Genomic DNA, 21,329 nt, shown 5'->3' with positions numbered 1-21,329 from the left:
TTAATCGATTCACTTGTCTCAGGAGGCACATTATTAGTATGTCTTCCCCTCACCCAGGCAAAAATATAAATCATAATATTAATTTTGTTGCGTTTCTTTTTATGTAGGTTTTATTATTGTTTTCACTAACTAAGGCAATGATAAGCGTGACTAATTAAAGAGGTAGAGCATAATTTATGAAGGTTGTGAAATCCATATTACCTGGAGGGGGGAGCGGGGGTTGGCGATGAGAGGGGAGATTGTATTTGGTACGCACACTCACGATATGTTTTACCGAACCAAGTTGTACAAACTGTATAAAGAAAGCCTGAAGGCTTGAGGTTTCAGTAGCTGCCTTTGATCAATATATTAATTAACCAATGTTTGAAACTGGTGTGTAGATGTAGATGGAGATTGCCTCATGATTGATTGCAGAGATTGAATCTTATGTCTTTCTTTACATGAATGACCTTAATATTCTCTTGCTCTTTTTTGCTCATTCTTGCTCACTTTCTCAGAGAGGAGAAAGAAAGCATCAGGCTGGGAGAAGAACTTGCTGTATCCCATAGTGATGCTGATACTGCTCACAGGAACGGTGAGTGCTGAGACTGACCTATCATTAAGCTCATAGTGTTTACCCATGGCGTATACAGCCTGGCTGGTGGCCATAGGGACTAACACAGTGCACCGCAAGCCCCATCCTCTCACTGTATACCAAGCTTCTGGGTGGGGATGTACTTTTGTTTAATGGCTGTTTAAGAAAATGCTCAATAGCCACCTACAACAACTGTGATTTTGGATAGATTATAGTGTGGGAATCCTATTTATGCTGTATGATCATGTTTAGATAAAGCTGGAAGGCCACGTGCGAGAAGCACGGCACGTGTATCAAACAACCCTCACATTGTTCAGGTTTTGAGAGGCTAAATGTTGCAACAGTGTACAATCACAAGATGGTTATTACACATTACCATGCTGTATGCGGATCAGCGGAATACCCACAATCTGATTTTATTGTGATACACTGAGGCTTTTGATAAATAGCGCGTGATTTTTTTATTAGTTATACCATTTGTAAACAAATGTTTCTCCTCCTCTCTATCTGTAGACAATCTCAGTTCTGATGGTGGCATTGAATATTCTCTACCTTCTAGTGGATGAGACTGCCATGCCCAAGGGATCCACAGTAAGTCTACTGGACAAACGCTCTAACTGGAGTTCATTTTTACCCCCACACACACAAACACACGCCCAGAATGTAAACTGCAAATGAGCTTGCCTATCAGACCTGCCATGTTCCCGGCGGGGACATAAATCAAATTCCGGATATGCTCAGGTGCATGTCAGAAGAAAAGGCCCGGCCAGATGTTAATCAGGCCCCAACCTCGTCCCCCTGCTTTTGTTTGGGAAGCTCATTGAAAGTCATTTCACAGCAGTGTGCAGATTAAATGAGCGAGCTACGTGTCTGAAGTCCACGGTGGGTGAATAAGCTGCTTTTCCTCCCTGCTGCAACGCGCAGACTGGGCCAGGTGAAGGGCTCTTACTGTGAGGCAGACTGCCGGAGTGTGGAATGGCTCTCAGAGATTCTCATCTCTGTCTAACATGCAATGTGTTTTAAGCTTTCCTTATCTCATCTCATCTGCAGTGACAGAGGTGCGTGCGTGCGTGTGCTTGCATGTGTGTGTCTGCGTGTGCGTTTGCGGTTGCATTCTTGTCTGAGAGGGGGCAACATAATGTATCCTATTTCTCCCTCATTTCATTTTGCGTCTCGCAGGCAACTGACTGAGCTGCCCTCGACATTCCAATTATTTTATCGAGGAGGGATATTTTCTTTGGCATGACGCGTCGCAGAAAATCCCCCAAATTACACTTGTCATGCAGCTTGAAGCTGTCCTCCCTGACAGTGTGGCCCCACTAAATGGTTTATGCGTTTGAGCTGGATGGATGCCACACCTCTGATCTCAGAGCACTACGAGGAATGAGGGGGTAGGGGGTGTTGTCCTCAAAGACGATCAATACTGATATGATATCCATCTAGCTTCCCCCCTACCTCCACTCCAGCTCTCAAAATCTGTACCCTCCAGCACAGCAATGCCCTGACAGTTACACATACACTGTCTGTGCACTTTGTAGTAGAGCTGAGGGTGAAGGGTAGCGGGAGGGAGAAGAGGGCAGAGGGGAGAAAGTGATGTAAATAAGTAGAGAGAGCGGGGGGTTAAGGACTGGACAAGGTACTGCCGGAGAAAGGAGACTCAGACTGTGGGAAAGTCAAATGAGGCCCCGATATGCTGATGGAGGGTGGGTGGGGGGGTGGGAGGGGAGCACAATGGAAGTGCCCTGTCAATGTTTGTCTTCCCTCCCTACTAAGCATCCCAACACAGCCCTTAGCATACTGAGCAGTGCCCCACTCAGCTTTACAGAGCAGAGGAGGGAGGTGGAGAAGGATGATGAGGAGGGAGGAGAGATGAAGAGAAAGAGCGGGGAGGAGGAGGAGCAGGTGGATGGAGATGAGGAGGATGCAGGAGAGCTGTAGAAACAACAGGGAAAAGGAGGAGGAGGAGGTGGGGAAGTGGAGCTGCCTCTGTCAAAGGACACAGTGTTTTACAGCTTGATGAACAGGCACTAACAGGGACCAATAAAATTGTTACTACAGGCCCTTCTCTGTGGTAGCCACCACACTTGACACTGTATTTTGCAAAGTGGACAATTAGCTGCGACTGGACTGCAATATTCTTCTCACTAAATATGCACACACACTTGCATAATAGTGCCTACAAACTTTCCCTCACACGCACACCTTTGCTATGACCTCTGAACTTTTGGCTGATGACCCGTTGTTCCTTCCTGTCAGTTTGCACCTACAGGAAAAAAGGGAGAGAGAAAGACATGTCTAATCCATCATTATTTGGGTGGTTATTATCTGCCATTAAAATTACCCTACATACATCAAAGTGTGGCAAAGGACAGGACAGGGATTGAGACATGGGTGTGTGTGTGTGTATGTGTGTGTGTGTGTGTGTGTGTGTGTGTGCGCCAGCTGACGACCTCACCCACAGCACAGGTGTTGCAAGGCGCTAATCCTAGAAGCAACAAACACCAACCGTGCGTCTGCTGAATTAGCCGCGGCAGGCGGCAAAGACGAATCCCCTCCACAGACCCACAAATACCCCCCACCTTCCCCCACCCCTGACAAACACACATACACACCCTCCACCACCACCACCCTTCCTGCCATTGGAATGAAAAGGAGTAAAAGGAAAGGAGAGTTGAAAGGAGGCATAATGTGAAAGCTAGCTATCCCGTGCGCGCGCACGCATACACGCGTACGCGGGTGCACACACAATCTTAATGCGTGCCCTCCCTCCCTCCATTAATAAATGACATCAGATGCTGTCTGCTAATTCCCTGAGAGAGAGAAAGAGAGGGAAAGAGCTCTGCAGCGTGGCTCTGCAGTAAGCTCCCACAGATGACAGTTGCATAAAAAGGCATGAAACAACCTGCCAGGCTTTCCTTTTTTTCTTCTTGCTCTTTTGCTCCTCCTATTAACAATGTCTATACATTGTAAAGTAGCAATCCAGCGTCATCTGTGATATGTGTTGTGTGGAAATGGTTACGTCTTACTTGCCGATATAAACGTATAGCACTGTAGATGCCCTATACCGAACACTGATCCTTCTGATAACAGTATGGCTATTCTAAACAGCGCTGGTGCCAAGTCCGACAAAAGCAAATATTTATCATTTGACAACACAGATGCTCGGTATGTGTGGTATATGTAGATGTATGTCTTTTTCCTGCTCCAGTTTCAAAAGGGCTAAGGGGGGGAAAACGCCTAGTGTGTTTGCTGAAATATTTGTTTTGTTGTTTTTATGTTATTGGCACGCTTTCAGCCTGTACACTCTTCTTACGCAATGTGCCGTTTTTGTTTGAACACCTGTTCACATATTGTATGATCGACAGTGATTTGAAAAGAGCCTCTTTCATCTTGTTCCATTCATTACTTAGCCAATTTGATTCTGTCTGTCTCAAGTGGGGAAATTCTTCATGCACTGAGTACTTACTTTGCAGGATTTCTGTAATTGCATGTGTGTGCAGAATTGCCTGCAGTGCTGTCGTTTCCCATTTTATTTTTTATTTGTGATGTGTTTATATAAGATTGATGTATGATGATACTGAATAACCCATTTTTCCCTTCGTATCTCCGTCTTCCAGGATCGAGGCATCGGGAACACCTCGTTGTCCCCATTTGGCGTGGCTCAGGCAGTACTGGAGATCATTCTCATGTTGTATCCTTTCAGTGACCCCCAAGCTTTGTCCGTGGCTGCAGTCGCATGCTCCACGGCCAAGAGCAACATTCTCAAGCCAGCTTTGTTTACCCAGGGCATAGTTCAGCCAGACACCTTCCGGAAGACATGTTCTGGTGTTTCGTCACCTTTTATCGTAGCTGAAAAGGTGCAAACTCGGGACACTTAAAAACGTCTCTTAAGACGTCTCTATGAAGCTGCTTTGCTCCCAGCAGAGAACCGTTTTTGGTCCTTGATTGATTTGCTGAACAGCTACTTGATGGTGTCCTCAGTCGTTGGCTTCTACAGCCTGCGCGTCTTTGAGGGCCTCACTCCCAGCAAGGATGACACAACCATGACAACGGTAAAGATGGGGCGGAAGGACTGGGGGTGGGGGTGCTGAGATTGGTGGTCCTAAGGTACTGATGTATTTAGGACCCCTTGTGTTTCATCTCTTTCCTCTCTCTCCGCTTCTCCCTCCCCTCTTCTCCCCCACGCCGTGTTCCTCTGGGCCCCTCAATGGCTTTAGTTGATCTGTCCAATATTTGTTTGTGGGTTGCGTAAACACAGACGCGGTGCAAGCTCTTTTCTTGTACATCAGAGGGAGAGCGGGGTTTTGGGGGATGGAGGATGTGTGCTCTGTTTGGCCCACGGTGGCACCCATTCAATTGGTAATGAGTTTGGGAGTGGTGAGGCTTGTTAACTAGCCATGACGCCTCAGTGAAAGGACTTGAAAGGACAATGCGGAGAACCTGGTAATGAGCAACTTCAGAGGTACTAATTGTACAATATGTGGAACCTATTTAACCTCAAGTGGTGTGTGTATGTGGGGGAGTGTACATGCACACACACAAGTACATGTATGTATGTGCATCAGTGCATGTCACTGCTGAAACTAAATGGTACTATAGGTACTTTTTCCTCCCACGTCTCCCACTTTTTTCCCCCCATTAACCACTGTACGTTATGTGCTTGAGTGACTTGAGATGAGAACCTTGTTTGCAATCCATTATTAACCTGTCTGTTCTGATTTGTAGATCATCGGTTGCTGTGTGTCAATCTTGGTGCTGAGTTCAGCCCTGCCAGTGATGTCAAGAACACTGGGTGAGTTCAGGTGTGTGTGTGTGTGTGTGTGTGTGTGTATGTATGTGTGTGCAAACTTAATGATTCACACCCAGTCAGGCTGCATACAGTACATGTTCAAGTGACAAGTTGGTTTAATTGAAGTTTGAGAGAGGGGTCATAACAACCTAAACACAAATGACCAGAATGAGTAAATGCCCCCCCTCCTCTTTCCCCCCAGACCATTAAAGTTGAAGCAAGTTGAATTCTTCTATAGTTTCCCATAGTGATTTTAGAAAGGAGTGCAGGGAGAAAGGGTAAAAATGACAGGAGTAGCACCATCACAATGGCACTAATAAACATGCAGAGTGCAGAGCACAGCTGTTCAAATAGCATTACCGTGTGTGTGTGTGTGTGTGTGTGAGAGTGAGAGAGAGAGGGAGAGAGAGACCTACAGAGTGGGAGAATGGGACAGAGAGAGCATACAGTGACTCATTGGGAGCTTTACAAAATATCAACAGGTTCTGCTTTGTGACACTGAATAGATGAAAAGGAATAAATGCATGAGACAGATTTGAAGAGAAAAGGCCTCCCAGCGATAGAGAAAAGACGTGTGGAGAGTTGAGTCTGTGACCAAGTGAGATGTTAAGAGACAAGAAAGGGTTTCGTGCGCTGATGTGAAAGGTGTGTGTGCGGTGAGGGAAACGATAGACACTGTACACAAGAGTGGGGAACTGTATACAACAATGCAAAAACCTGGGGGTTAGATTCTATTTCTATTTAACAAATTTAATAATGTAGCAACAAGTGGTGTGTTACACCAAACTATAAATAAATATAAATATATCATTACTAGCTTAGCAAACCAGTTGCCATATAGGTGACTGCTGTTTTGGAGACTCCAAGGGGAAAGCTGCTACTCTGGCCTAAGTTTTTCACACATAGTCTGGGTGTTTCTGATGCCATGGAGTTTTATTTAAGCTTGTGGGACAAAGTAATGGTGTTGAGACATAAGTTCAGCTTGTTTCTCTCTGACTCCAGTGGGAGGTTAGAGTGCCGACAGGGGTAAGAGGCCTGTAACAAAAGTCTTTATTTCAGGAGAAAGACATGGACCAGAGAGCCTTGGAATTGTGTTCACTCCCTAAGTGTGTATTTGAAAGTGCTAAAGAGATAGACTTGGTGTGTGTTTTCATTCCATATCCATCTCCATAGACATTGTATTTCTAAAGAAATGGTTTTAAAATATTTTTTAATGCATTTCTGTTTATGAAATGGCATGCAGCAGAGAATGACAGAAAATGTGGGGGAGAAAGGGGATGATATGTGATTTTCACACCGGACTTGTAATCTGGGAATACATTCGTTGACCGGTCGATCCCGCGAAACAACCCAAATCACGATCAGGGTGGTGTTTACAAATTTGAGACCGAGTGATAGTGATCATCTTTGCATGTTTCCAGAACAATGTCTGGAGTGTTATGTTGTTTGCCATGTTGGACACCAAATGGAAACATGTCTTTCGTTGATGACATTACAAGGTGACGGCCCATAGATAAGTGATGATTAAGGAAGTACACTTGCATGCAAGGGTCTGCCCCAGATCTGGTGTGAATGGTAGTGAAATGGGACATTTTCATGTATTGGCCTGCTGAGGCGCCACGAAGCCTGACAGTAATTTTTCAAGGAGTCAGTAGGCCAGTCTGAAGTGTTGTTTTATTGAGGAGCAAAGAAATATAATGACAGTGACACATAGGAGAAATAGTCCTCTCAGATTGATCCTTGACGAGCAGGGGTATATAGTTGCAGATGGAGACAACTTGTATAATCACAATACCATGTCTTATGAATGTGTAATTGATATGGATCCACCTTATTTACAGTGTTTTATGTAATTTTATCTTTTGTTTAATCTTGTGATCCAAGTGGAGCTATGATATAGCAAATATTATAAAATGGATAGTTCCTGTCCTCATGACAGCACAACAGTTGATTTAAACATTAGTGTGCTAACTGAAAATCAGCACTCCTGCTAGTACTCATATGACGCTTTATCACTTTATTTAGCTATAGTACTCAAAAGCTGTATTTCTTGGCAGAGTAATAATATTTAATTAACTGGTTAAAAAATAAAATTTGTATTGAACATTTGTGTTCTTTCTATTTTAATACAACGGTAAAGGCAGTAAGCCATGAGAGGCCATGCATTTTTGTGATTTTAGAACTGTTAATAGGTGTAGTTAGGTGTGACGCAATGCCAGTAGCCTAACATATTAAGTTTGGCCCACATACAGAGAAAATTATCTGACTATGCCATACACTGTAGCACTGATGAATGATGCCAGCAGCATGCTAATGTCTTCAACTCTGCTACCTCTGACATTTCAAATGCCAAGCATCTTTTTACATCCAATTAGATTTTCTCAAATTACCAAACCAAGATCAAAACCTTTGGCATTAGAAATGAATTTAGTCTGACCACAGTGGCAAGGTGTATCGACTAGGGTCTCCATCATCTCTCTCCCTGTCTCTTCACAGGCAATTTTGTTAAAGGCTCTTGATGCTTGCAAACTGCTTACTGCGGCTGTAAATACATCTCTCCGGACACTGAATCGATTGACCAATCTAATTGACGAGCAGAGGTTGTGAAGATGTTACAGGAGAAATATGCAACGTCCAGAGACTTGAGCTTTTGCAGTATGCCACATTTGAATATGATTTCTGGATCTAGATGACTGAAGATTGGTTTGGTATTTAGAATGAGATATTGATGCAGCAATTTCCTGGGTGTATGTTTTGTTTATTGCATGTAAAAGAAAGAGTGTTACAGCAAAGGCAAGAGTAATAGTGGAAATGCCATTATACCACTATAATAGTTTTAAATACAAATATACAGTACATATCAGGTTGTTGAAAGCGCAGTTATCTCTCTACATTTCTGTGTGTTGTTATTGGATGGTATAGTTGGCCCATCCTCATGGAATGCTCTGGTAGGATGTAGCAGCAGCCGGATTGGCAGGGCAAAATGGATAAATAGGAAAACAATAGGGTGTTGATGGCTTTCCAGGCAGAGTGCGATCAGCTGTGACAGACGGTTTGAAATTGGTCTAGCAGAGTCCCCAGCATGGAGCTAAGAGGAGCCTGCAGGAGAAACCTCCAGTAGCGGGTCAGACCCACTCCTTTGTCTCTGTCTGGAGGTCCTGGGAGAGAGACGTAGTCCACCTGCATGCTGCCTTTGCTTCTATACTTAGTTACACCCCGCCTTCATATTCCAGCGGGAGGAGTCCTCACAATGCTGCTCACCTAGACACGGTCAAGTGGTGAAAATAAGCCGAAGCTATGCAGCACATTTTTAATGTGAATCGGTGATTGTTTATATAGAGTCAAAGTTGATGCGTTTGTGTCTGTCCCCATCAAATATAATACACCATAGATACATAAACTTAGATTTGATTAATTGTTTTGATGTCAGATTGCTATTTGGCATGTTCATAGTTAATGGCTAAGAAGTAACAACATAGTAAGAAAAGTTATGGTTCCTTGCCCAGGAATATCAGGTGCAGACTGCTTTTAAAAGGAGGATTCCCATCACTGACGGGGTCAAAATCTGCCAGGAATTGCACAAGCCCTCGGCTCAGCGGAAACCTACAAGATTGTGCTTGTTTATTGTTTGAATTAGATATGTAGTTAGCTCAGTGGTTGACTCAGGTGGATGTGTGTACAGGTGACTGTGGTTCCATTGAAGACTGCGGTGTCTTGGCTTGGGCGTGGCTTTCTTTTTTTGCACGCTAAGAAAACGAGCCATATGATGAGACCACAAAGAGAAACTTTTCCTATGAAAAGAAAGGGGCACGATCCTTGCAGAGTTAGTCTTTACCCAGAAAGTAAGTCAACTGTTCCTAAAGTCATTTGCATAAAGTGTCACGCTGTTTAGGATTTGTTTTCATCCATTTTCAGCCAGGCGTATTCTGAGATTCTGCCTGCAATGTACATCAAATGGTTTTTGGCACGTAAGCCCTTCTTTCAGTTTGGCCTTTCTTGCTTGTTGAAAGAGATGGACCATTGAAGAGTGACACTTTTCGAAGTGCCTCAACTGCAGACAGAGCAGACATTCCTAAATTGGCCCATTCGCTGCAGCCCCATGCTTTTGTTGGGAGGGAAGAGGTTTTGCTTATGAACACAATACTTGTCTTGTCAAGGGGAACTTGGAAAAGCGAACGTCCTTTGTTTACCTGGAGTTTCTTCTGGAAAATCTTGATTATTTTATGGATTTTGCAATGATTTGAACTTTGAAGGGAAATCCTCTTGCTTCATAGTTAAGCTGGGATTAATCTTTGACACACCTTTTCAGCGGAACTCGTAACGCAAACAGAGAAATTATGTAGGTTTCTTTGAGTCTCAAGATCTGCACCCATCTCACATGCATTGCTGTGTTCCCAGTGGTCACGATAAATAGGTATTGCTTGAGCCATGTGTTCGAAACGCTTCCCAATACATGGTTGTCTGACTGATCTCTCTGCCCTTCACAGGTATCACCAGGTTTGATCTCTTGGGAGACTTTGGGAGATTTAATTGGCTGGGAAACTTCTACATTGTCCTTTCATACAACATGCTGTTTGCAGTTGTGACAACACTCTGTCTTGTGAGAAAATTCACCTCAGCGGTTCGAGAAGAGCTCCTAAAGGCCTTGGGTAACTATCAGTTTATCAATGTATGTGTGATTCATGTGGCCTGAGGTCCACATTTTAGCAAATAGTCGGTTCCAACCAGCAGGTATGAAGAATTCCATGTGTGTAATCCCTGAGCGTATCAAGTATTCTTTAATTATGGAAGTGACATCAATGTCCTGCAATGTCTGACAAATAATGCTGCCTTTAAGATCCCCTGTAGAATAAAAAGCAATCTCATAAGCCCTGTATCCAGTAATAAAACTTGGGCTACCCAATTCCATCCTATTTTTGCATCCACAAAGGTTGGGTCTGAAACACTGGCAGCAAAATCCTACTCTGTGGCTTTGAAGGGAGATAGTGTTTATTTATGTCGGACACCAGGACCTAGAGTGACAAAATGGAGGAAATTGCAGCAAGATCCAATGTGCTGTGGGACTGACATGTGACAGAGAGGATGCGGCTAGTCTCAAAGGCTTGTTGTGACAGGCCCTGGATGTTTGATACACAGGGTGGGATAGGGTTAGAAAATGTCAGACAGAGGCACTGAGGGGAAAAAAAGCACATCAATACCTCCGTCTAAGTGAAAGTCTGAGGCTTTTTTTAATGAGATTTCTCTCCCTTATCTCCCCCTGCCCAGGTCTGGATAAATTGCAACTGTCAAACAGCCCCACGGACCCTGAGTCTGGGAAGCTCTCGGCCAACGGGCATCAGAAAACTCTGTGAAAGGGACGATAGATCAACACACACACACACACACACACACACACAGACACACAGAGACACACACGCACACCTCAGCGCAGCCAAAGGGAGATTTTGACAGTCCTGTCTGACTGCTGAAAGGTGAAAGGGATTGGAAGGGACTTAATAAACCCAGCCAGTGTCTGACGGATGCTGCAAATGGAGGCTGAGAGCAATTTAGCTTCATGACATTCCATCCTCTGCGTCTCGGATTGGAAGCTGGGACAGAGCCAGGGATGAGACTGAGGAGTGAAATAGACTGGCATCACTGCAGTGACCTTGATGTTGACCTCAACCGTGACTGTGACTTTAAACCACCCATCTCTTGCTTCAGGGGAACTCTGCCCCAAGCGTCACTACCTGTTATTCTTCTACAGCCTCCTCGCCACTGCACTAGACGAAAGCTAGGGGGTACAGCAGGTGAAACGATGCACCTTCCGCGGTGGCCGAAGAGCTAGGTTCTGTTTTCTGTCCGTCTTGTTGTTGTTCAAGTCTTACATCGCAGTACAAGGTTATGTTTTTTTTTTCCTCCACAACCTCCTCCTCTTCTGTAGTCACTATAGTTACTAGACTCCCCACACTGCAGTCAGTGGCAAAAGGTAATTTTTAATGTCAGTGTCTCCATGTTAATTGGTGTCAGTGAAACATGGAGCGTTCACAATTCATGGGCTGTACTTGTCGGTCTTCCACTGTTGTCATGTGAACTGATATAGACATATGGTTAAGGCGTCAGTTTGTCATTATTTAGTTGTGATTCTGATTTGTTTAAGCTGAAAATGTGAAGATAGCAAGATATTTGTGCAGCATGAAAGAAGTCATTTATTCACACTCATCACAGCCAGTACATATAACAGCACCGCATTAGTACAATTTAGATTGTATGCAATTACATTATTTTTCTTACTTGATAGGCCTCTGATTTTAGCACTCACGCTATCACTTGTTCTTTTATTTGGCTTTACTGAAGTGCGCTTTAACTTCATGGATGATGTCATTACTTTGTTTGAAGTAGGGTAAGAACTCTTTTTAGGTGCTCTAGATTAGACTTAGGCTACTCTACAGATGGGAAACTAGAGTGGCTTTTTAAAGGAGTCCATATCGGTTCCAAAGAGAAGAATGCTTTTGTGTATTCGGAGCTGATCCTGTGGTTGTATTTGCTAAAGATTTTATTATGCACATGGTGAGAAAATGTCATCACAGTTTTGATCTTCCCAAAAATAATTATTACACAATTTTAAATTCACAGGGCACAGAAAATTTGTCAAATGTTTCTCATTTTTGTAAATGCTGTATTTACATGTACATAATGTATTATGTTTCATACCTCTTTTGCATTATTTGGATGTAAATATGTGGGCTGTCATTTAGCCCATTGAGGGTCTGACTCACTAAGCAATTTGCACCTCTTTTTTTGTACATATGGTTGAATTTAAAACTAAACTAATGCAAACATGAAACTGTCTTACGGAATGCATGAGGGAAAAATGAGCAACTTGCAGCTGGTACAAAGACTTGGTGACTCGGGCCCCATATGTTGTTGTGTTGCTGCGTAATCTTCTGGACTGTGATTTTGTCCGTCTCCAGAACCACCTTTAATGCCTTATAGGACGAGCGTCTCGCAGGCTTAGTGTTTAGGTTGTTTCTTGTTCTGTGTCGTTGTGCGTGTTTGTGTGCGTGCGTGCACACATGCACATTGCGAAGTCTGTAGACAATTCCACTGTGATCCCCTGTACATCATCTGAATTTGCAGTCAAAAGCCGGCCAGATATGACATAGATACTTCTCTTTGCCATGAATGTAGTCACCTTGTTCTTTCCCACAGCTAGCTCTCAGTTAGTGAGGGGCTGGGGACTCCATTTTGAAGCTCATTCATTACCTTAAAAACCTGAGCACTTGGTAGGATAGAGTTGACGGCCCTAATAATGTACAGCTATTTTTATGGTGATATAGATGTAATGTGTTTTCATGGTGACTAATGTGACATGATGATGACAACATAGAAAAGGAAGAAAGGAAAAATTGTATTATATATGCATTTGAAACTTTTGTTTCTTTGGACAGGGAATGTTTTACATTGATTTTATTCAAAAAAGGAGGGGATGTCTACCATTGGTTGTCATTGCAAAGACTGGATAGAAAGTAAAATTCACAGCAGTGCTAACTCTCAATCAAAAAACTCATGTTGAAGCCATCTTCTCCAATGAGCTGGAAATTGCCCCCGAGTATGTTTTGTAAAGAGGAAATTTATGTCTACACAAACCAATTCTTACCATACCAAAACCAAAGAAAAGCAGGGCCACGTTTTTGGTTTGGGTCGACGTGGTTATGGGGAGTTTTCAAAAATAACGGCAACAAGCCTCGTTTAGCACCTCATTTAAATGTGATGTTGGAAGATGTCACTGAAGCCAAACGCTTTGCTAGCAAAAACGTTTGGTAGATTTTCTGGTGCATGGTGTGCCAACTGATGTTCTATTTACTGTGTGTATTGAGTGACTTTATTAACATTAGACCATGCTGATTATTGGATACTGTGGAAAAATCTAGATGGCCCTAAGTGAAGCAGATACAAGTAAAAATTTGAATTGGATGAATTACTATTACTTGGATGAACTAAAGCCGCTGGTTTTAGTCAGTTACTAAATTTACCCTTGGTAGATTTTTTCCTGAGCTCCTTCATAGTTGTGCTCTATTCCTAACATCCATTCCCACTCAGCTGCTGGCGGTGGTAACATTGGACTCGGTGGGGTCCTTGATATCTGGCAGGGAAGTTTTGCGCTCTCTTCAGCAGGGCGCACGGGTCGCCACAACCCTAATAAAATATCACAATCATCCTCTTCGCCGTAGCCTCTGAGGTGGGGACTGACAGGGCCTGTTTCTATTCAGACGAGCACTTCTGGTTGCCTTTACAGTACATCTCTGTCTTGTGTGGGGTTTCAAAGGTTGAGAGTTGGCCTGTACTGTAAGTTAAGCAGCTTTTTTTTTCTGTCTGTCCGTCTGTCTGTCTGTCAGTCAGTCTCTGCATGTAATTGTTGGCATATGTTGTTGTGAATGTATTTTTTTACAGTTCATTTCTGAGGTTGCTATATGTATGTTCCGTTGTTCTTTTTGATGTTGGTTTGTTTGCAAATAAAAGTAGAAAAAATCATTTGTGTACAAGTTTTCATTTATAAACTCATTCATTGCCCATGATTTGTTTTATAGGGGTGAGCTTGTGATTCTAGTTCTCTTTCAAAAAGTAAGACATGGAAATTATTTGCTCATAATAGAGTACTTAAATTTACAAATATGACTACACTGGATGTAATCCACAATGAATGTCCTTTTATTTCATGAATTTAAGCAGATTTAAAATCAGATTATCTACGTGGCGATAAATGAAACATCTTGAATATATTTGTACCTGGATCAGATAAGTCTTTTGTCGTAGGCAGATCTGCACAGTGGGCAGGTGGGTGTGCTGTCCACACAGAAGGCCTCCAAGGCCTCTAGACAGAGCTGGTGGAAGAGGTGGGAACAAGACAGCAGAACGGTGCGTCTGCTCTGTCGATGGGTGGATCTCTGTGCCTCGGTGCCCAGGCTGGGGCTGCAGAGTGCAGTGAGGCAGATGGGACAGTCCCAGACATCTCTCTGGATAGCCTGCGAAAGGTGGAAACAAAACAATGGTAACTGAATAGTCAGAGGACATTTAGAATTGGCTCAATTGCCCTGTTGACGAGGGAGTTTCAGCAGTTTTTCTGCGGGAGAGTGACTTTGTCCCTGCCACTGCCCAAGTAAACCCCATTTGACCATGAAGAACTCAGGACTAAATCTATTGGCTGCTACCAGACATGCACGGTGAAAACATGTTTATCAGCCATCCTTATAAAAAATGAAGCAACACTCTGCACAGCTTCGCCAATGATTAACCCAAAGCTTCCTTTATTAAGAGACAATCACCATGCCCCGCCGTTAAATGTTTCATAACGAGCCGCACTCCACTTTACAGTGTTTGGACCCGCGGAGAAGGTGCAAGGTATGTGTTGAAAACATGCTCACCGTTTGATATTCCATGTCAAGGTTGAGCCGCCCCTGCCCTGTGCACAACCTTTTCACACCAGATAAAGAAAAAAAAAAAGACATCTCCTTTCCACACACACACACACACACACACCCCACCCCCTCTATGGAAAATGGTACTGGCTGCAATGAAAGCCTTGTGCGCAACAATGGAGCCCTATGGAACCGCAAATCTAGATGTCTTTTCAATTCCTCCGCAGTAGTCGAGGCGATGAAAAGCCTGCCGTGCATTATCAGACCGGGTCGTGTTTTTTGTAAACACAGAGGATTATTAGCCTACCCGCTGCCATTCATTTGGGTAAAGTGAATGATCACCTCTGGAGAGACGTGTACTTTCTATATGGCAGCTGTGATGCCGTCGTCCCCCTGCAAGCGTTAACATGTCGGGCGAGAGGCAAGGCTAGGAGCAGAATGAGACTAGGATTAGGTGTTTTTTTACGAGGGCCTCCGCCGATGATACTTCTTGTTCCCGACCTGGCTCTGTATTCTGTCCCAGTCGTTCTCTCGAGGTTGGGAGACGAGCTTTCTCTCCAGCTGCTGGAACACTCGTCTGCTTGATGACAAGGAGCGGTCGATATCACTCAGAAAAGCCTCCACATCGGTGTGACAGTATCGGACAAAGCTGTCATTCAACTCCTGCAACTAATTAGAAAAACCATTTTAGCGGCACAAAAGAGGCATGTTTCATTCAGTATACACAATAGAGTCGTGTTTTCTATGAGGGCTAATTGTGTGTGCGTATTGTAATGCCTGAGGCACGCTGACAGGGTGCAGTTGTTAAACAGCCAGATCAATACAGTCACGTCTCCCACTAACATGGAGAATTAATGGAAACCAGTAAAAAAGAGAGACGGTGCTGGGAAACATGGAAACACACACATCTCTCTCTCTCTGTCTGTCTCACACACACACGTATGTTCTCTCTCATTCTGTCTGTCTCACACATACACACTCGTGCACTTGTTCTTTTCTCTCTGTCTGCCTCTCTCTCACTCCTCTCTCTCTCTCTCTCTCTCTCACACACACACACACCATACACACACACACACAAATACGCACCCCATCCCTGAGCCTGTCACAGTGACATCAGAATTGCTTTACAGCCAGGCTTTTATCACTAATTAAACAACTGTTAACCATTCAGATGGAGGGTTTTATGAGCCTGGCTGACTTTTCTACAGTCAAGGCAAACAACACAGCCTCTGGTGAACTTTGCCTTGTTTCACAGTGGATGCAGACAGGAGAGGAGACAGAGGAGGAAGAGGAGGTGGAGTGCAGAGGTGTTATCTCATGGCAATCCATCTACATGTCGGTAGTTATCCCCTTAATGTGTTGACTCAGGGTCGGACCTCCGACGCAAGTAAAAATGGAAAGCTGGCCATCGGGATCAGCTGATAAGATTTCTGAAACTGACCTGATATCCCGAAGGCTTTCCTGCAGGGAACACCTGTGGCTTCACGGCACAATGATGCTTTATTGCCTCCTACTATCATCGGGTTAAAGAGGAAGCTGAACGGATAGGTTTTTCCATGTAACTCTAGTTCCAGCCCAACACTAAAACGCCTGTTTGCATTACAGTCAACTAAGCAAATAAGTCTTCACTCTGAAAATTAAGTCAGTCGGACCTGTCAGCGCTCTTGAAGATAATCCTTAGTGTGACTAAAAGATATGAGACAATCCCAAGACCACCCAAGACCACCCAATCACAGACCTTTGGTGTAAAGTGGCTGACACTGTGTCTGTGGCAGCAGCCTGAGCACATGGACCGTGGACATGGCCTAATGTGTTAGAGCAGAGTTAATTGGCTCAATAAACGCCGCCTCTTTGTTTACGTGACATGCTAAGGCTTGGTTTATAGGCAAGATGATGGAGACTGACAGGGGGATGGGTAGGACACTCCGACCCTCACAGCACGTTACAAGTGTGGCCCTCATGCATTTGTCACCCTTGCTTAATCAGCCTCTTTGAACTGCAGGAGCACTCTGCTTGATTGCGCCACTCCATAGAGAAATACACGTGGCCTGTTTTTAACAAGCCACCGGACACAGATGTGTAGGAGCTAACACTACCTTTACAGCAGAAACAAGGGTCATGAGATGAACTTGCTTGAACAATTAGTGTGTGAGCCTCAATTCTTCATTTGATAAATAAACAAAAAGCCTGATGTTTTGAGTGCTCAGTCAAGAGAATGGTGACCAGTGTCTTCCCCGGTCATCACAAGTCAACAGGGAGTGACAGGGGGAGGTTTGTGTCTCACTAGGTGGCAATGTTCCCTTTTCCACAGAGCCTCCGTGTCAATCGACCCCATCCACTGGCTGTTCTGGACACCACCAGTCAACCAAAGCCCACTCTTAAAAATTCCCTCCTTTAAGTCCAGTTGTTGCATGATTTATAGCTTTGAAATGGGAGGTGAACGGAGACTGAAATGACAACGAGCGTCAGATATCCAAGCCTCCTGCCAACGCCACCTATCCACCCTCCCCAACCCAGCCCAGCCACACTCACACACACCCCACACACACTTAGTTGACGGAGGACTGGACCCAAACACACAGAGGAGGACCCTGCTTTTGTGTTGGCGCTGGAATGTCCAGACTGTTTGACTAAAACACAAACTCTCTCCACAATTAGTTGACAAACAGTGTATGATTCACACAGCATCAAAGGAGCTTCAGAGGGTGAGAGCGGGCGAAGGTGTGTGTGTGTGTGTGTGTGTGCATTTGTGTGTGCGTGTGCGCATGTATGTGCATGTGCGCATTGGGGTCAGTGAGTCCCTCTGTAGTTGAAACCCATGTCTCAACTCATGGACCTCGGATGTGATGTTCGTCACGGCTTATATTTGACCAGCTAAACAGTCAAAGAATGTCAGGGGGAGACGTAGGAAGAAAAGGAGACTTGTGGAGAGGAAACCTGGGCAATGTGACCTTAGTATGTTCAATGTGGTCCAAAAATGTATGATTAACCAATACAAAATTAACTGTATGTTTTGGAAATATCCCTTATGTGTTGATGGCAGAGTTTGAGTTTAAACTCACCTTTGCTTCAAAGAACTTGCGTCGCAACCGTTTGTCTTTTGGGCAGATGGTCTTCCTCACATTTCTGTACCACTTTCGAGCAACATAGCCTCGCCAACATGCTTGAATTCTGCAAACGCACAAAATGTGTTTACCAAGAACATTGAACCAACAATCAGATGAACACTTAATCATCAAATATGATGTGCATGCATTGTTCAATGCAATGTTAAAATTTAAATATTTATGAAAATGTGCTGAAATTGGTCCTTTGCAGAGTTTGCATTTGGAGATCACATGACTATGTAGCCATACATTTGGCAATGCGGATAATTTAATCTTATTACAAATTAAATGATCCTGTATCTCATATCCACACCTCAACCAAACTGCACAGTTGGCACCAACCTACTAAGAAATTTACAAGGAATATGTATTTTTGAAGTAAAAAAAAAAAAAGATCATTGTAATTTGACCATGGCTCCATCTCCCATAGCACCACACCGTTCTACATTTGTTTCAGTGTGAGTGGGCAGAGTGATTTCAGAATTTAGCTGTAGTTTGTGTGAAAACCTCATAACTCCAATTTTGGTGATTTTCATGCACGTCCAAGAATTCAGTTTTCTATAGTTCAAGAAATTCAATGTGAAATATATAAAGCATATTTTACTTAATTTTACTATTTGGAGTTGATTCTTCCTTCAATATAAAAAGAATGATGTTGCTGGCTGGTGTAAATCACTAGATGCACCTAGTGAGAGATGGTGTAATGTACAATTCTTTTGATTATATTTAAAGCTTGCAAATCAAATCAAGAGATTCAAAGTCAAATGTTTCACATATTATACAAGTCAATATCCTGGAGAGAGTATGTACTCTTAGAGCATAAATTAGCCTCTTTGGGGAATCGTTTGAATCTTAAGAAATCTGCCCAGTGATGAGTAGCCTACATGTTGTTTGACGTACAGCAGACAGTTAACAGGGATGTTGTCGAAGCTCTGAGCAGCAAAGAGCACCTTGGGAGAGAACTTGTGTGTTTTGTACAGTTATCTACCTGGTGGCACACTGCTGTCTGAAGAGGCGAGCCCCGTCATGGATCACCCGTGTCTCATACTGCTCCTTTCTGCACATGGGGCAGCACTTTTTTCCAGTAAACCTCTCAAAGGCCCGCAGACATGCTCTGTGGAAAACATGAGAGCAAGACAGCAACACCTAAACGGGACATAAATATCAATAACTTAGTTTATGTTAAATTCAATGTGTACCACATATGCTGCTGTATGACTGTAAATCAAGAAGTATCCAATCAGTCTGATTTAGAGTCCATAGGTTGACTGACTGTATGGGCTGCCGTGTCTCCTGAGGATGCTGCTTAACATGTATTGGTTTTCAGGTTTTCTCTAAGTGCTTTGGTAGCTCCTGTGAAGACTGAATGTGGATTCATGTGTGTGTGCGCTTATACACGCTGTGCATGTATGTGTGTGTGTGTGTGTGTGTGTGTGTGTGTGTGCTTTGTGCCATGCCTGTGTTCGTGCCTGCATGCTAAATCTGTGTGTATTCAAGTATGTATGTCTGTGAATGTGTGTGTCTGCCTCTGTGTGTTATTTTCCATGAGGGTAAAGGGAGTCGGCATGACCCCCACTGGGCCGGCTGGGACCTGGACTATAGTCTCCTCTACCTGCGAGAGGGACTCTTTTATCGTCTGAAAGGAGACAGCCACAGCTATGGGGCTTGGCACACAAACCAGTTTACTCAGATCTCTAGAGGGCAGGGGGGAGGCATATTGATTTCCCATTGTTTTTGGCCTGACCAACATACTCCATCACCAGTGAAAGGGCCCCCTGCAGTGCACAATTTCCAGGAGCTCGACAAGCCATTAGACCAGAGAGAATTTTCACCTCTCACTATCAAAGCCTTAAGGTTACAAGCTACACTTTCAGACACAGAATATAGAAAGAAATAGGAAGCACAGGAACTTTTTTTTTTTTTTTTTTACACATCTAGACCTATTATAGAAAATTTCTGGTGTGGTTGGCATTCAGATAATTTGAGCCGGATTGAGTAACAAATATTTCTGTCCACACAACTGATTCAGTACAACTGCTGGAGTAAGCATTTTCAATTGTCCTATTAATACTTGAATGCAACACAAGAATGTAGCACATAAACGCATTGTTACAATATGAACTGAAGACTTGCGAGAGAATGCCAAATCAACAAAGATTCCCTCTTGTCACTTTCCCTTGTTAGCAGGCACTAATTAACATTTTTTCCCTGAGTCAAACTAATATTTACACGTGCGTCTATGGCAACTGTGCTTTGTGAGGCCGTCTATTCTAGCCCTGCATTCTTGAGGAGATTGGCATCTTAAAAGGGGATCGGAAAGGTGTAAAAGACTGAATGACCCTCACAGTAACACACTGATTGCTACATCATCGCGTCACAGTTGAGTTCCAAGGCAGTATGGGTAAATTTGTACAGTTGTCTACACAGATTAGAACATACAGGAACTGGAGGAAGGGGGGTGGGGGTGTGGGTGGGGGGCTTTGTGTGTGTATGTGTGTGTGTGTGTGTGTGTGTGTGTGTGTGTGTGTGTGTGTGTGCACATGCGCATGTGTGCTCATCTGTGCCTTCCTATGTGTGTATAGGGAAACAGGTTTCCCCGAGGCGAGATGAAGAACATTGAAAACATGCAGAAAAGGGCTTTCTCACAGAATATTAACATTAGCTATTAGCTCTTGTGTTTGGGGAATACCTGAGGCTGAAGGCTAAACTCCTCCCTGCAGATCGCACAGGGCTGAGCCGATTCCCCCTGCTCAACAGACCTAGCCTTGACCTGCGTCCATTCATCCTCCGTCAGCCTCCTAGCTGGGGATGGCACCAAACCCATCTTCTGAGCTAGAAGAAATAATGGAAATAATGGTGCGATATTCATGTATGATTCATTCATAAAGTAAGATGTCTGACATTCCCAATTTTCCCAGGTGTACCTAATGTTAGACGAGGTGGAGCTGGATCGAGCACGTATTCTCTCTCTTCTTGCCCATCTTGTTTCTGGAGACCTTTCTCTTTCACTCGTCCTCTACCTTGGGGGTCTTTGGTGCGTGTGGGGGCTTTTCTATTGCCCCTCAGCTCCAGAGGGTCATTCGGATGCAGCAGGGTCCGTGTAATGTGGTCTTGGAAGGCAACCGAGGTCATTACCAACTTGTTGCTCGTTTTAGATGTCAAGCCCTGTAAAATATGTTAGTTCAATGGTGCATAATTGAATTTACATGAACTGATGAATGGCTAACACTGCTATGTCACATGACTATGGCCAAGTTGCAAATGTGGACTTTTTATTGATCATCACGATAAGAAGAAAGCAAAGCTTAATAAAAATAAATAAGGCTAAATGAATTCTGTAAGTACTGTCTGGACCAAATTATGGCACAGAGCAGAGAGAAAATATTGCATAGCCAAATGGACGATGCTGAATTGCTAAGGATAATTCACTAATGCAGCAATTAGTGAGTCAGAGAAATTAC

General features: G+C 43.7%; 2 protein-coding genes across 3 annotated transcripts in view; one reads left to right on the top strand and one right to left on the bottom strand.

The window, feature by feature from the left end:
• The window catches only part of lmbr1 (limb development membrane protein 1), a 33,723-nt gene extending 19,862 nt beyond the window's left edge, over nt 1-13,861 (top strand). For both annotated transcript variants that reach the window (XM_071525635.1, XM_071525629.1), the window contains exons 11-17: nt 498-574; nt 1,088-1,165; nt 4,192-4,265; nt 4,536-4,626; nt 5,300-5,366; nt 9,851-10,012; nt 10,629-13,861. In XM_071525635.1, coding sequence (XP_071381736.1) covers nt 498-574; nt 1,088-1,165; nt 4,192-4,265; nt 4,536-4,626; nt 5,300-5,366; nt 9,851-10,012; nt 10,629-10,714 — 635 coding nt within the window. In that variant the 3' untranslated portion in view covers nt 10,715-13,861. The remainder of the gene's footprint in view (nt 1-497; nt 575-1,087; nt 1,166-4,191; nt 4,266-4,535; nt 4,627-5,299; nt 5,367-9,850; nt 10,013-10,628) is intronic.
• Nucleotides 13,862-14,137: 276 nt separating this feature from the next.
• rnf32 (ring finger protein 32) lies at nt 14,138-21,000 on the bottom strand. Its single transcript, XM_071526209.1, has 6 exons — nt 20,793-21,000; nt 20,558-20,700; nt 18,857-19,014; nt 17,824-17,932; nt 15,263-15,430; nt 14,138-14,368 (listed from the first exon to the last, which is right to left on the bottom strand). The coding sequence occupies exons 1-6, from the start codon at nt 20,998-21,000 to the stop codon at nt 14,138-14,140; spliced, it is 1,017 nt and encodes a 338-aa protein (XP_071382310.1).
• Nucleotides 21,001-21,329: the final 329 nt, after the last annotated feature.

The sequence above is a fragment of the Centroberyx affinis genome, unplaced genomic scaffold (assembly GCF_046629955.1).
Source record: "Centroberyx affinis isolate AG114_WGS23_722 - 3 ecotype Tasmania unplaced genomic scaffold, CSIRO-AGI_Caff_v1 ptg000109l_1, whole genome shotgun sequence".
Lineage (NCBI taxonomy): Eukaryota > Metazoa > Chordata > Actinopteri > Beryciformes > Berycidae > Centroberyx > Centroberyx affinis.
The sequence above is the reverse complement of the archived record's forward strand: the minus strand, read 5'-3'. Positions and strand labels throughout refer to the sequence as shown.

What these genes read in the sequence shown, in the direction of transcription:
- rnf32 (XM_071526209.1), bottom strand. Translation starts at nt 21,000, where the DNA reads ATGACCTCGGTTGCCTTCCAAGACCACATTACACGGACCCTGCTGCAT. An exon ending in AGTTTAGCCTTCAGCCTCAG is followed by an intron (nt 19,015 to 20,557) that starts GTATTCCCCAAA and finishes TGTCCCGTTTAG; the next exon opens with GTGTTGCTGTCTTGCTCTCA. An exon ending in GGGACAGAATACAGAGCCAG is followed by an intron (nt 14,369 to 15,262) that starts GTCGGGAACAAG and finishes CACCTTTCGCAG; the next exon opens with GCTATCCAGAGAGATGTCTG.